General features: G+C 54.9%; 1 protein-coding gene across 8 annotated transcripts in view; it reads right to left on the bottom strand.

Annotated features, from left to right (window-relative positions):
- Positions 1-1912: 1912 nt before the first annotated feature.
- The window catches only part of RNF220 (ring finger protein 220), a 279246-nt gene continuing 266582 nt past the window's right edge, over positions 1913-14576 (bottom strand). For 5 of the 8 annotated variants that reach the window (XM_086384980.1, XM_086384970.1, XM_086384998.1 and 2 more), the window contains 7 exons: positions 8877-8973; positions 8595-8681; positions 8401-8456; positions 8207-8285; positions 3863-3971; positions 3642-3716; positions 1913-2889 (listed from right to left, as the gene is read on the bottom strand). In XM_086384980.1, the coding sequence (XP_086241106.1) occupies positions 2818-2889; positions 3642-3716; positions 3863-3971; positions 8207-8285; positions 8401-8456; positions 8595-8681; positions 8877-8973 (575 nt within the window). In that variant the 3' untranslated portion in view covers positions 1913-2817. Of the gene's footprint in view, positions 2890-3641; positions 3717-3862; positions 3972-8206; positions 8286-8400; positions 8457-8594; positions 8682-8779; positions 8974-9800; positions 13637-14576 lie in introns of those variants that run through there. The other 3 variants (XR_015157972.1, XR_015157971.1, XM_086385022.1) reach the window with 2 other exon arrangements.

Below are 14576 nucleotides of genomic sequence, written 5' to 3'. Positions count from 1 at the left end.
GACAAGCTGAGTCAGGAGTCCTGAAGACCAGAACCATTGGCCTTCATCTCCTTGAGGGAGACCCACTTGGATCCTCTGTAGACAGGAGTAGTGGCTTCAGCCTTAGAATTCTGTATCATCTATCATCCTATCAGTCACTGCTGCACAATACTGGCACATAGTAGGCATTCAATAAATATGTGTTGATTGATTGAGCTTACTGTGGTGATCCCTTCCCAGGTGGCGCTGGTAGTAAAGAACCCACCTGCCAAAGCAGGAGACATGAGGCGCAGGTTTCATCCCTGGGTCGGGAAGATCCCCTAGAGGAGGGCATGGCAACCCACTTTAGTATTCTTGCCTGGAGAATCCCATGGACAGAGGAGCCTGGTGGGCTACAGTCCATAGGGTCACAAAGAGTCAGACACGACTGAAGTGACTTAGCACACTGTGGTGATCAAGGGACTTGGGGGGCAGGGATGGGCTTTGAAAGTTTGAGTCAGTGAAGGAGATGGCTGGAAGAGCTCTGGGTGGGAGCTGACCCTTGATAGTCTTGGGGCTGATGCACCTTCTGTCTCCAGAGCTCAGCTCTCCCTGCATGGCCTCAACCCTCTGGGATGGCCCCTCAACTGCTGCAGCCTGTTCCTACTCTGTGTGGCTGCATTCCTAGCCATGGCCAACAGGTGGCAGTGCTGCCTGTGCCATGAGATGGAACTCAAGGATCCCACAGCAGGGCAGGTTTCATGCCCTCACTCTGGGTTAATGTCTTCTATTAGACAGCATTTGGCCCCCGGGGGTGAAAGTAACCAGCCATCAAGGACCTACTGAGTCCAAGGCAGGGAGAGGGGAGAGTAGAGATCCGATAGGAGCCAGCCTGATGGGAACTGGGCGTTGTCCACTTCTAAACCCTCAACCGTCACTGGAGCTGCTCTGCTCAGGCCACATATTTTCCTAGTCTTGGGCCCCAGGATCCTTGCTTTCAGAATATTTGGTGCCATCAAGTTGGGCCTGGAGCTGTGAAGGGCCTTCACGGGACTCCAACCAGGGTGATTTGTCATCTGGGTGCACAGGTGGACAGGAACTGGCAACTGGACCTGATTCTGTCGTATTCACTACGCATCCGAGAGGAGATGGGTGTGTCTAAGATTTGGGAGGCGGGGTCTGGTGTGTGTGAGAACATGTGAAGGAAAGGCATCTGGAGTCATGAAGATACTCTGGGGTGTTGAATTTTAGCAGAATCTTCTGTCAAAACAAGCTTTCTGTGGTGGCCAAGACCTCCTCTGCAGCTTTGAGCACCTGCCCAAGCACCCAGACAGTTGCTCACTCCCTAGTACTGGTCAGCCGTGAGTATCACCGCTTGACCAAGCTCCGTCTCAAGTGGTGGCTGCCCAGCCTCAGTTTCCTGATTTGAGGGTCCACCTTGGATAAAGGGGGTTCTTATTGCTCGTTTATCTGTGCAGTAGCTATAGCAGGTAGTGGTCACTAGAATGGAGAGCAGACGCCGCCACAGGGGACTAAGATGGTGACTTTGGTCCCTGGATCACTTCAAAGAACTAGAAAGACACAGAGGTTTGGGGATTATGTTTTCACTTGAGCTTACAGCCTGTTCCAGCCCTAGACCAGGGGATAGAGCTTGCATCCCCTCGGTACCCCCAAGCTCTGACCTCTCCTGTGATTAATGAGCTGACGATTCTGCATCGATAAGGAATTAACCTGGAGCCCCTACCCATCAATAGTCAGGAGTCCAGGTCCTGGCCCCACCCCCCCACTCGACAAGAGCTCCAGGGCCCCTGAGCAGACTGACCCCACACTGCTTTACAAAGCCATAGCCAAGTCCTTTTCCCCACATGGCTGCCAGGAATTAACCCCTTAACTGCCTGTGTTCCTACCACCCCATCATCTTCCCCTCCCTGTACATATACACAGAAACAGCAGCTGTTTATACTGGTTTAATCCATGTCAATGTAGTTTACAAAGGGAAAGGACAAGTACCTTTGTATAGAATATACAGACACAGCATCACACCATGGGGCCCACAGGAGGGCAGGGGAGACCACACTTTTCCCAGGAAGAGCAGCTCTAATCCCAGGAAAGGTTCTCTGTGGAAGGCTGGGGAGCCAGAAGCACACTTGTCCAGCCCAGTCTTAGCCCCTGCTTCAGCTCGGTTCCCACGCCTGTGCCTCCCCCCTCCCCCAACTCCTTACCAAGAGCCCCAGGAGCTAAGACTAAGGAGAGGATCACTTCCCTTGGGGCACATGCCCCACGTCTGGGAGAAGAAATATACACCACTGAACAGCGAGCACATGGGAGAGGGAAGGGACCGGGGAGGGGTGAGGCAGGCACCCGAGGCGGATGGGCCGAGCCCCCAGCCAGCCCTCAAGGAGGCGCTGCCTCCAGGCCTTCTTAACAAAAAGAAAATCATACAACCAGAGGGAAGGAGAAAGGGCAGAGGGCGGGGAGCTGTCCCATTTATACACAACATTGTAAACATACACAGTCTATATTACATGTGCTTCAGTCTGGTGTTTGCATGTCTGTCCGTCTGGGGGCTGGATCTCAGGAGCCTTGCTTGACAATACTCCCCCCACCCCCACCTCCCTGCCCCACCCTGGGAACAGAACCCAGAACAGGTATGGTCCCCAGTCTTGGTGGGAGCCAGCAGGCAGGGCCTGGGCCTCAGCCTCCATTCTGGCTCCAGAGTCCTCTGTGTGCGTGTGTGCGTGTTCGTGTGTGTGCATGTATGTACATGGGGAACCTGTGTGCAAGTATGTACAAGGGGGCGTCTCGTCGCAGGCGGGGCAGGCTGGGCGCTTGAGGCAAGGCCTGCTTGGGGTGGCCGGCTCACAAGTAGATTCTCCGCAGGTCTCCAGGCGCTGTGATGGTGTTGCACTGGGGGCAGAGCTTCTTGGCGCCCTGCGGGGAGAAGGGGGCGGGGGCAGGCCCTCTGGTTAAACCCCGGCCACATATTTGATCGTGTGCACCCGGGCCTGCAGCCATGTCTCCCTGCACCCATGTGTGCCGGGACTTTGGACTGGTCCTGTCCGCGAGGGCTGGGGAGACCTGGGCAGCCTCTGTGAGCAGGCAGGCACGCTCCTGTGTTGGGGGGATGCCAGGATCAAACCGCCTGGCTAGGCCCGCAGCGGGAGCCCCGGTAATGAGAACAAGGCTGGGTCCAGCTGTGGCTGCCGCGGCCCTAACGAGATTACACGCGGCCTTTGATCAGGACACAGAGCCCACGTCCGGGCCTTTTATTGCTGTCTCCGGGCGACATTTTAATGGCTGCTCCTGAGTGAAGAACAGGGGCAGGAGCAGAAGGAGCTTAGTAATGGGAGGGGGAGGGGCTGAGGCCCTGGTCCTGCTTACCCACACCCAGCCTCCTCCTGACTGGGGATCTCACTGCTATGTGTAACACGGGGCCCTCCAGGGTGGGGGCTGGGGAAGGGAGCAGAGACCCCATGGCTGGGGAGAACTGGATAAACCTGGTGTGGGGGAGGGGAGAGGCTCATGAGCTGGGGGATGAATATCCTGGATTCAGGCTGTGGTCTGTGCTTCTGCTCCGCCTGCTCCTTGCTCTTCCAACCCCCCAGGCAGGCTCAAGCATAAGCATGGACATCTGGGCAGTAACCCCAAAAGGCTACCCACTCCCAACCCCCAGACCACTTCACCAGGGTCCGTAGCCAGCACTCCTCACAGTGCACATGCCAACACTGGATGGATGTCAGGGGCATCGAGTATGAGTCCTAGGGAGAAGATGGGCAGAGAAGGGAGGGGTCACTCTGAGGTGTCCCACCCTCTGAAGGGCCCAGCTCACGGGGCAGAGACCCTCTCCAACCCCCAGGGAGCACTGAGGCCCAAGCAGGGACACGCGAGGTTCCCTTCCTCTCACCATGCAGATGAGGCATTTGTAACGGTCCCCACGAGACAGCTGCCGTTCAAGTTCCCTGACCCGAGCTTTCAGGGCCTCAAACGTAGTCACAGCTGAATCTTCGGTGATTCTGTAAGGAGGATGGCACAGTTGCGCAGGCAGCAGGCTGGCATCTCTAATTTGAACCTCCAGCCCACACCTTCCTTGGACTCCAGAACCACATGTACCCATGTCTCTTAGACCTCCCTGCTCCCCGATCCCACTCACATCCTAGATCCACAAACTCCACATTCCAGACCTGCGCCCCTCACCCGCCTCGCTCCTGCACCTCCATCCTGGTGAATTTCTAAACCAGACACCTGGGAACCATTCTCGAAACTCCTCATTCCCAGTCACCCCTGACATCCAGCTCCTCGCATCCTTGGCATCCACTCCTTTCCACGCTGCCACCCCTAGTTGAGTGCTCATGACTGCGTTACACCAACCTGGATGGTCCCTCTGCCTCCAGTCCCCATCTTTCTGGCACCTCCAATTCTGCAAGACCGACCGCTTCTACTGACATTTCCAACATTTCAGCATCCACCTCAGAGTAAAGCTCTAGCAAACTCCTACAAGCTTACGAGGGCCTCTTTGGCCTGCCCCCACCAGCCACGCCTCAGCGCCCTGCCACGTGCTTTGCGTTCCATCCACGTCCAATGCCAGAGTTCTTCCACATGCTCCACCATTTTTCACTCCATTGGCTTCTCAAGTACTTTCTGCTTCTTCTGGGTCACCCTACCTCCTAACTCTCTAGTTCCATCTCATCATTCAGGCCTAGCTCCCACCTCCTCCCAGAAACATTTTCCAAGCCTCGGCCAGTACCATTGGTGGGGCTCCCCATTTTGTGCTCTTCCAGCCCCTGTGCTGGACTTCACTACAGCGGTACAACTGCAAATGCCTGTCTCCTCTGCCAGACTCGCTTCCCTGAGGGCAAGATGATCACTCCACCAATGCTGACTCTGGACATCAGCCCCACTCCAGGCAGGGGAGTATAAGTAAACACCTGCTGAAGAAACAGCTGGTCTAACCCCCAGGGAGACTGAGAGATGGGGATCTGAGGAGGCCCACATAATCTAGGTCCCTGGGCTGGAGGCCTAGCCTACATCAACGGCTCCTAGCTGTTTCTTCCTTGGCATGTCAGATGTCCTGGTGGTCCTCACCTGTTGTCCAATCCCTGCACAAGCCCTGCAACTTCCTGAACTCTCTGAGCTACAATACTGAACAGGGAACAGCTCAGACAATTCTAAGGAGTGATCTTTCCCACCACTCCTAAAACAAGTCAACAGAACCCAGAGGAGCTCAGAGGGGGAGGAATGTTTCCTGGAGGAGTAGAAAAGATGGTACTGGAGATGAGCTTCAGGGAATAATGACATAATACAAATAAAAGAGCTAAAATTTATTAAACACTTACTAAATGCCAGGAATTTTACTGAGAGATTAAAAATTATTATCTTATTTACACCTCACAAAAACTCCATAGGGAGATCCTAATGCTCCCATTTTATATATGAAGGAACACTGGGAAAGACTAAAGCAAAAGGAGAAAGGGGAGGCAGAGACTTTTAGATAGCATCACTGACTCAATGGCCATGGTCTGGAAGACAGTACAGGACAGAGGAGTCCGGCATGCTAGAGTCCATGGGATGCAGAGTCGGACACAACTCAACAAAAACAAAAGCACAGAAACATAGTAGACTACCCAAGGTTCACGCAGAGTAGGGGAGATGGGATTCAAACCCCGGCAGACTGATTCTGGAATCAACCAGTAACAGTGTGAATAGCTGTTACTCTACACTGGCTACAACCAGGAGATAGGCCTCCAGGCTGAGAAAACAGTGGGAACCAAGGGCAAGGGCCCCTGGCCCCATCTGCCTGGAAGGCTCACTTGTGGACAAGCAGAAGGTTGCTACACGGAACCCAGTGTCCAAGACAACCCCAGATGCCACAATCAGAAAGGGAAGTTTATCTTACACTCGATTTGCAGGAAGAAGTTGAGGATATTGGAGGAGGGCTGTAAAGGGTAAGAGCTAAGGTTGAGAAGGTGTATTCAGTCAGCTGAGGTAGAATCACAAGGGCGGTGTGTGTGCTAGGGCCATCTCCTAGGGGGTGGTCTGTCTTGCCAGCCTTGGGGGGCAGTGGGGCCAGAAAGCCTGAAAGCTTCCAGGCAGTCTGTCCCTGCTGGGCATAGGTGTAACAGGGGGCATGTGGAGGATGGTGGGAAACACTTAATGGGCAGCGGCAAACTCTGATCTCTGACCGTTCTCTCTTAAAGGGGCACCAGCAGGTCTCCCTGATGGCTGTATCCCTGTATCAGAGATGCTCCAGATCCATCACTTCAGCAGTCCATGGCTCTCTCTGCCTTGCCTCTCTCCAAGCAACCTGAGGAAGGCTCTGACTACAACTCCTTCTGGCACTGGTGGGTTTCCTGGGAGCATCCCTTCAGCTTTCCAGCTCTGGAAAGCCTTTACCACACTCTCCTTCTTCACACGCACTTGCACAGCTGAGTCCTCCCCCTGGCATTTTGCCCAATGCTGTATGTGCCACCCCCATCTGGATTGCTGGTATGTTCCTGGCAAGGAGACAAGGATGGGTAGCTGTGCTTCCTTCCTCTCCAAGAACCAGGCTGATCCTGTGTGGTTACTTCAATGATTGGGAAACCAAGGCCTGGAACTGGGGGCAGCCTACCCCAGAGTAGAAAACTAACTCGAAAACCCTAAACCAGAGAATGAGCTGGAGCTGGGAAGGCAAAAGCCATGAGTCCAGAAGAGCCATTTCCCACTCCCATCTCCAAGGCCACTCCATCCCCATGGTGGATCTGCTCAGCACATAACTGGCCTTTACTCTTTGCTCTAGTGAAACACCCAATCCTCCAGGCCCCCGATCCAGGGAGGTTGTGAGCTATTCCAGAGCCCCTTGAAGGCATGGGGTGGAGAATTTCTTTGAAGAAGCCATGCAGCCTGTGTTTCTCCTTCCCCTGGATGTGAAAAAGATCCAGGACGGGAACCCATAACATATCTGGGAAAGAGAGACGTCATGGGGACTGAAGGGCCAGACCCATCAGAGATCTCTGCACATGACTGAGCCCGCCTCCAGCTCATCCCCGAGGGCTCCGCCCACTGGTGCTCGTGCTCACACAGGTGGGACAGAAAACCCAGCTCCCCCAGCCCTCAGTGGGGTAGGACCACTGGATGGCCACTGGCTCTGGCCCCCACCTCCCCCTCCGGCGCCATCCCTGATTAATGATCTTGTCTTTCTGATTTATGAGCAGCCCCTCCAGATGAGGGTGGGCGCCCCTTACAGCCCCGCCCGCCCCGCTCAGCTGGAGTAGGAGAGAATTATTAAATAAACATCCATACGTCATTCCTCTCCCCCCAAGCTGGTTGCACCGAACCCGTGCGGCCCGCTCCGGCGCTGACACGGAGCAGCTGCGGTGATTCATGGGCAGCCGGGCCCTGCGCCGCGGCCCATACATCATGCCAGCAGCACTCGCGGCCCTGGCCGAGATAAACTGATCAACCACAACGGGCTGGAATGAATTTATGACAACACAAAATGGAGGGAAACAAATGGGAGGTGACCCTGGGCCGCCGACCCGGCCCTGCACTGGCCTGCAATCCACTCTCCCGGCAGAAGGCAAGATGGAACACTGGCCCTGGAATGAAGAGGCTGCCTTTTAACCCCGGGCAACCTAGCCTTCAGAGGAGGGAGGGGCAGGTGTGAGGAGTTAGGCAATGGCCAACAGCAGCGCAGCTCCAGGCAGCCAGAACTGGACAATGCCACCTCCTGGGGCCAGGACTGGGCTGCCTGGGCTTCTGGAAAGGCAGTAAGGTGTGCTGCTGCTTTCAAATCCTGGTGGCTCCTGGGGATCCAGGCCAGGCGTGGCCCCACCTTGGGGGAAGTGCTAACGGATCTTCTTTTCCCCTGCCAGAGAATGTGGGCCAAAAACTCCTACCAGAAGTGATGAGACCCAATACTCCTGCCTAAAACCCACACTGCAAGCGCCACCCGGGACAAGAAAAATGAAACCAATTTAGCTCCCGATTAAGAAACAGAAACTGGAGATGAATCAAGTGTGCCGGCTGGGCTGGGCGGCCATACATCACATTCCCCGGGTGGAGGCCCCTGCAGCAGGCAGGCCGCCTGCTCCTCCCTCCACCAAGGCTCCCGGGGCCGGGGCCTAGTGATCAATTCAGAGAGTCATGCTCAGCACCAGCTGGGCCCCACTGCCAGCTGTGTGCCAGGGCAGCAGGCCTTCCTGTTAGCGAAGGGCCCCCTCCCTCCCACTGAGCTGTGGTCCCCGGGGTTGGTCTCCCTCGGGCCACTCACTTCTCAATGTCGCTGTTCTTGCAGGTCTTCTGCATGGCCTCCTGTTTGCTGCTCTCGCCGTTGCTGGTAGATGGCATCTCTGCAGGGACAGAGAGGGGACTCACACTCTGGCCAGATGGGCAGCACAGGTGAAAGATTGGGCTTGAATCACTCACCACCCACCTCGGCCCCTGCTAACCTGGGTCAGGACTTACCATCACTGGCCCATTTAGAGAACTCAGGTGTGATGCGTGTGCTAGGAGGGCCACCACTAGAGAAAGGAAAGAGGAAGGACAAAGTGAGCCCCGAAGGCAGGCAGGACAGCCCGGAGGGCGGGCACCGGGTGGACCCCCGCCCCAGGGCCTCCCTTCCCTTTCTCCCACCCGCCCAACCCTGTGCCCACACTTGCTTTAGGACTGCACCCCGCAGTGCCTCTCTCTCCTTGGCTTCGCCAGGCTCCTCGCCTGTGCAGGGGATGACATCGGCCTCCGTGTATCTGGCAAGGTGGTCAAGGATAATGGATCCTAGTTTGTGGTGGGCCGTGAGGGTTGAATCCCCAGGAGGGCTGCCCCTGGCCCAAGCTGAGACACTGACCCTGGGGGTTTTGGGGTGGATGAGTGACTGGAGGTGCTTGTGGCTTTCCTTATTCCCTTTGGCCTGTCCCACCAGTCCCGCCGTGCCCCAAGGATACTGTGGCTTCCCATATTCCAGAGTGTCATCCCCATCCACATCCAAGTCAGCGTCACTGTCCGGATTCTCCTTGCCGCTGCACATGACGAAGCCAGAGCCTGTGGGAGGCAGGGTGTGAGGAGGGCCAGGGGCCAGCAAGACAAGGCCAAGGATCCCCCTTCTGTTCCCTAAGGTAGGGGTCAGGTTTGGGGCTAGGTAAGGCCTGGCAGAAACTTGGGCTTGGGGAATAGAGAGCACTTGGGTGCTCTTGATTCTGACATTACAGTTCTTTTTCACTCTGCATACCTTAGCCTTTCCTGCACTGCCTGCTGCTCCAAGTGGTCTCTGCTCATAAACCAGCCCATTCATACATTATGTCAAGTCCTCAGGAGACACCTAGTCTAGGCCTGCTGTCCACCTGCCTTCCACATCTAAGAGTAGGAAGAGGACAGACAGGTCTACAAGGCCACCCCAACCCAGGACCTGGGCATCCCGTGCCCCATGGTCCAGCCTGGCAAGTCTACCCGGGGGAGAGTAGGCTGGCAAAGGCCTGTCAGAGCCATACAGCGGAACCCTCAGCCAATGTCCTGATTTTGGCCGGCAGGTCCTTGCCAGCAAAAACACCAGGCAGCTGTTCAAATATTTGGTGTCTGAAGCGCCTGACATTAATTATTCATCCCCACCTCACTCAGCCCAGATTCCTGGACAAGTGCAGTTATAAAGGGATTAAGAAGGGACAGCCGAGGGAGGACAGGCATGCACACCTGCTTCTCAGAGCAGTCCCCGGAGGCAACCCGGCTAGGCGGAGGCAGGGCCGAGGGCGGGGCAGGCAGTGACCCCACCAAGGTGTATCTGGCACAGCAACAGGCAGACTCTCGGCCAGTAGTGGGAGGGGTGGTGGTGATGCAAGGGGCTGAGCTGCTCAATCTGCCCCAGGCCCACTCACCTGCCTTGTGTTCGGACTCCCAGAACCACCCTTCCTGATAGCCCGGGGCCAGGGACCACAAAGCAACTTCTCCCTCTCTGCCCCTGCCTTCTCCCAGTGGTTCTGGTCTCGGACCACATCGCACGAGCCAGTGCAGGATCCCTGCTGGGGACACAAAGGACTGAAAGCGACGGGATCTGGGGTGAGTGGCATCGATGCAAAGCAGCTCAGAGTTCTGCTCAATGATCTCGGAAATTTCTTGTCCATTCTTCCACTTTCAGGGTCTTACACATTCACGAAGGCAACAGGCTTGTAGTGGGTTGCCAAGCCTCTCATCTATTGCTTCGTCCTGTCGCCATAGAGTCCTGACCCTTCTTTTCCCTGCTCCAACACTGCCTGTGGCTCCTCACTGTGCCCGCAACCAATTCCTACTCTTAAGCCAGACTTGCTACACTCTGGATGCTCCCACTTCTTCACCTTCTCTCATTTCGCTCCCTAAGTCCCACATACACGGACAGACTTACTCCACCTCCAATGTCACCCTGTCTGTCTGGCTCATGCTGTCTCTCCATCTGGAATGTTCTCCATCATTCAAGCCCGTTTCAAAAGCACTTTCTCCTGATCCTTCTCTATCCTACGCCTCTGGTTTCTGGTCTCACAACGCGCCCACCCGTCCCAGAAGCAAGCAGCACCAGGGAAACAGAGAGCTAACAGGTGCTGCCCAGGCCCACCCCTGCCCGCCGTCCTCATCTGCCCTCCACATGAGGCACAAACAAACTCAAGGCAGCAGGCGGGTCAGCAGCGGGGCCATTAAGCTGAGAAAACACCAAGTTACAGCTCTGTCTCCTATTCACAGCCAAGTGTCCTGACAAGCAATTCCCACCTTGTGGGTGAGTGGCACCTCTATAAACCCTCTGACAGTTTGGGAGACAAACTCTGCCATCAATCAGAATGTAGCCATCAGGTTCACTTAGAGCCTGCGCCCCTCGAGCCCTGCCAACCCCCCTCCCCCAAGTGCACGCAGCTCAGCAGTCAGCCTCACATCTTCCGGCTTGGCCAGACCCTGCCCAGCCCTGCCTTGTGGGTGAGTGAGAAGCAAAGCCGAGAATCCTAGCACCACTCCTCAGCCCAGTATGGCTCCCATGGCAAACCTGAGAAAACGAGGCACTCCCAAAGTGCCAGGAAAAGTCCAGGCTTCTCCACACGTAAAGCAGCCCAGTGGCCGGAAGTCTTTATCTCTGCAGTCTCATTGCCTGCCAGGCCTGGACCAGGTCTCTGTAGTCTGGTGGAACACAGCTATTTTGGTTCCCAGGGCCTGTGTGTTTTCTCACGCCCCTAGGCCTTTGTACTTCCTGTTCTCTCTGCCTAGAAAGGTCTCCCTCTTGGTCTACAGAACACATTCCTGCTCATTCTGCAAGTCTGACTCTTCTCAATCATGCCTTTTATTCATGGTACCTGCACATAGTAGTTGCTCTTTAAATACTTCCTGAATGAACTTGCTTCACCATTCTCTCAAACTTCATTGAACTCATCCTCCGCTTGGCTTGACACTGAGGACGTTGTTTCCTGATCTGATTCCTACGCTCAAGGTGCTGAGTACAGATGAGACTTCCCTAGATATTTCTACAAAGGGGCCCCTTCCGTGGTGCCCACCCAGGCTCCTGTACACTCCAAAGTCACATGTAGGACCACGTATTGTCACTGCTGCTCACCAGATTAAACCCTAAGTCTGTGATCTAAGCATCACCCAGCACAGAGCTGGCCAAGCCCACCACAGCTGCCACATAACACCCCCGAGCAGTGATGGCTAAATGCCAACTGTGCTGCTGTTAGGTGCTGGGAGCCCTGTGCCAGAGGCAGGTCCAGGCCTGATCAGCTGTTGGCCTGCAGAAACCTCTCTGGCCACAACCTCACCTCTCAGACCCCATCTCTCAAGTGGGCAACAATCTCCTTCTTCTCCAACCACACTGACAGGATGGAGAGCACGACACATCTTGTTTGCCAAGGAAAAGGCCTGCCTTTGGCCAGAGCAGCTGACTCTGACCCTGACCCCCTCCTCCAGCAGACAGATGCTGGGAGCCTCTCCCTACCCCTCAGGTGTTCAGAACAGGCTGCCACTGCCAATTTCACTCCTGTGCTGCCCCAGCCAACTCCAACCTCCTTCCCAGCACATTAAACTTTATTTTCTTAATGAAATGTCACTTGCTGACTTCTGGCAGAATCATAATAAAAAGAAACGGCCATAAAGCCATTTTATGCAGACAGGGCCCCCGCCAACCGGCCCCCCTCCCACACATACTTTGAGAAGGCTCCACAGTCATTTTATGTTCTCAGCTGCTGGAATATCCCAAGCCAGTACTCAGAAGCAAGATGGCACAGAGAACGCCTTCCCAAGCCTCTGGCTCCTGCTCTGTGAAGCTCCAGAGTAACAGGCAAGCTGCCACGCCTGCTGTTACTATCCAGAGCAGGGACTGCCTTCAGACCCCGCAAGATGACCCAGAACACTCTTCAGTCACCGGGGAGTCCCCTTGTTGTGGCTCAGACCCATGAAGGGCTGGGTGCTGTCCACAGGCAGACTAACCCTGATGATCAGTGATGCTCAGCAGTGGGGGCCTGGTCTAGGGAGGGCAGGCAGTTCAAAAAACACCTCTTCCCTCCAAGTGGATACTTAGCAATAGAGAGGGAGAGGGTTAAGTTCATAAATGATAAGCAAAGCCTAAATTTTATAAAAATGACCCATCTCTCATAAACTCATTTCTTCTTGGGTCATCGCAAAGAGAGAAGGAAAAAAAAATCAGCGTTAATTTGATCAATTGATCAGATGTTCGATTGTGAAACTGGAGATGCCCACTGACTAGGGGCAGTAACATCCTGGAACTTGAAACCACAAAAAAGGAGCCATCGATTTCCTCACCTGCTGTTCCCAACAAAACCAAAGCCCAGGGAGAAAGGCGTCCTGGGGCCTCCAGAGGCCCGTGCTCTCCAGAGGAGGGGAGAAGGGGGGGTGCGCAGCAGCAGCTTCCGGAGAGTTTTACACTGGAATTAGTTACAGATGCAGTTACGGTGTCTTGTGTAAACGCCATCGATTGGGGAGCTGACAGTCTGGGGAGCTGCGATGCGGGACAATCAATCGGCCTGCAGTGTCACCTGCCACCTCGCTGAACAGTTGACAATGCAATTATCCAGTGTGGAGGCAGGGAGTTGGCGTGTGTCAAACGCACTTAGCCACTTTCCGGGCCTCCTCGATAACGCGTTTCACTGCCTCACGTTAGGAGAGGCGCAGAGAGACAGACGCCGTTTAAAACCATTGATACTTGCTCCTTCTGCCTGTACTCCCTCTGTCCCGGCTTAACAATTGTGTTTCCAAAAGGCGATTAAATCCCCGTCAGTTGCCACAGGGGACAGAAGGTGCCCTGCTCCTTGCTCCTCCCACCAAACAAGCTCTAACTCAGGGTGGTAAGGAGGTAGAAAGCGGCAGCCTGGACACACTCCATTCCAAGACTGCCTCTGGCAGTTGGCTGTTCCAGCACCTGTCACTGACTGTACCAGGCAGCAGGGCTCCCTGGGGGACATTTTGAGAATCTGGGGCTCCCATCTTTAGGAAATCAACATGCAGAAGGAGGCAGCAGCTAAGGCCAGGCCAATTTCTCCCGGCCCTGGACTCACAATGTCTCTCAACCCCTTGACCCACAATCTGGCATTGAAGTTTTACCAAGCAACAGCCAGTTAACAGATCTGCACCACAGCTGCCCCACCTTTCCTCTCCATGGCATCTCATTCCAGGCCACATGGAGCCAGTCTAAATCCAAGGCAAGTACTCAAGTAAGATGCAACCCCTAGGCGAAGATCGGGGCAGGATAGAGGCCTGGACATCGGGTTCTCTTAGTAGCGTCCCTGTCTCTACCCTTCTACCTGTTTGATTCAAAGGGGCTCAATGCTGGATTCCAGGGACGCATTTCCTTCCAGGGCTCAAAGATTGAGCTGCAGCACCTTCCACTTCCTGTCGCCTCCTGGGAAATCTCTCCACCTTGTTACCCAAATGCCCACTGCATCACTGTCACGTCACCTGAAGCCAACCGTTCCATGTCCTCTCTCCAGCCTGTGCATCCCAGAGATAATGAGCTCCAGGCTCCCCTAATCCAGCTAAGTGAACATTCACTGGCAAACAAGACAAGGGAAGGATCAAGGCTCCTATCACAAGTCTCTTGTCCGAGACCAGGAGTTGGAGATAGGCAATGAGGAAAGCCGGGCTCCTTCGTCACACACCTCCTTTGTCCCCAGGGGCTGTATAATTGGTTCCCACTGTGGCCCAACCTAGAGGCCCCTTGCTCTGCCCAGGGCTGGCATGGGGTGTCTGAAGAGCGTCTTTTCTCCGCCTAATGCTGAACTCTTTTAGGGAGATGTTGGTGAAGCACTATGGTCTATGCGCCGCCCTTTATGCAATTATAACTGAGTGGGGAGAAACAGCACCAGCAGGCTAGCAAACCCAAGGTTCAGAGAGGACAACCCGCAGCTCACGCACACAGCCCAGGGTGTCCCCTAGAACTGAGAAGACCACCACGCTTCCTAAACAAACGTTTCTTTCAAACCACTCTCTTGAAACCTTTCAGTATCTCTTCTTTTAGGCTCTTGAAAATCCACGTCTACCTGGACCTATTCCAGTCCTTACCTGTTCTGTCTGATCCTTCATTCGGTCCTATAATACCAACTCCAAGCCCTCCCAGGCCTGACCTCTCAGGGTCTCAGTAATCAAAGGTCCCATCTCCAAGGCCTATTCTCCTCAGTCAAGTGTCCCAC

Source organism: Bos grunniens, chromosome 3 (genome assembly GCF_055505025.1).
Source record: "Bos grunniens cultivar Pamir isolate PY7600 chromosome 3, Bosgru_T2T1.0, whole genome shotgun sequence".
Lineage (NCBI taxonomy): Eukaryota > Metazoa > Chordata > Mammalia > Artiodactyla > Bovidae > Bos > Bos grunniens.
The sequence above is the reverse complement of the archived record's forward strand: the minus strand, read 5'-3'. Positions and strand labels throughout refer to the sequence as shown.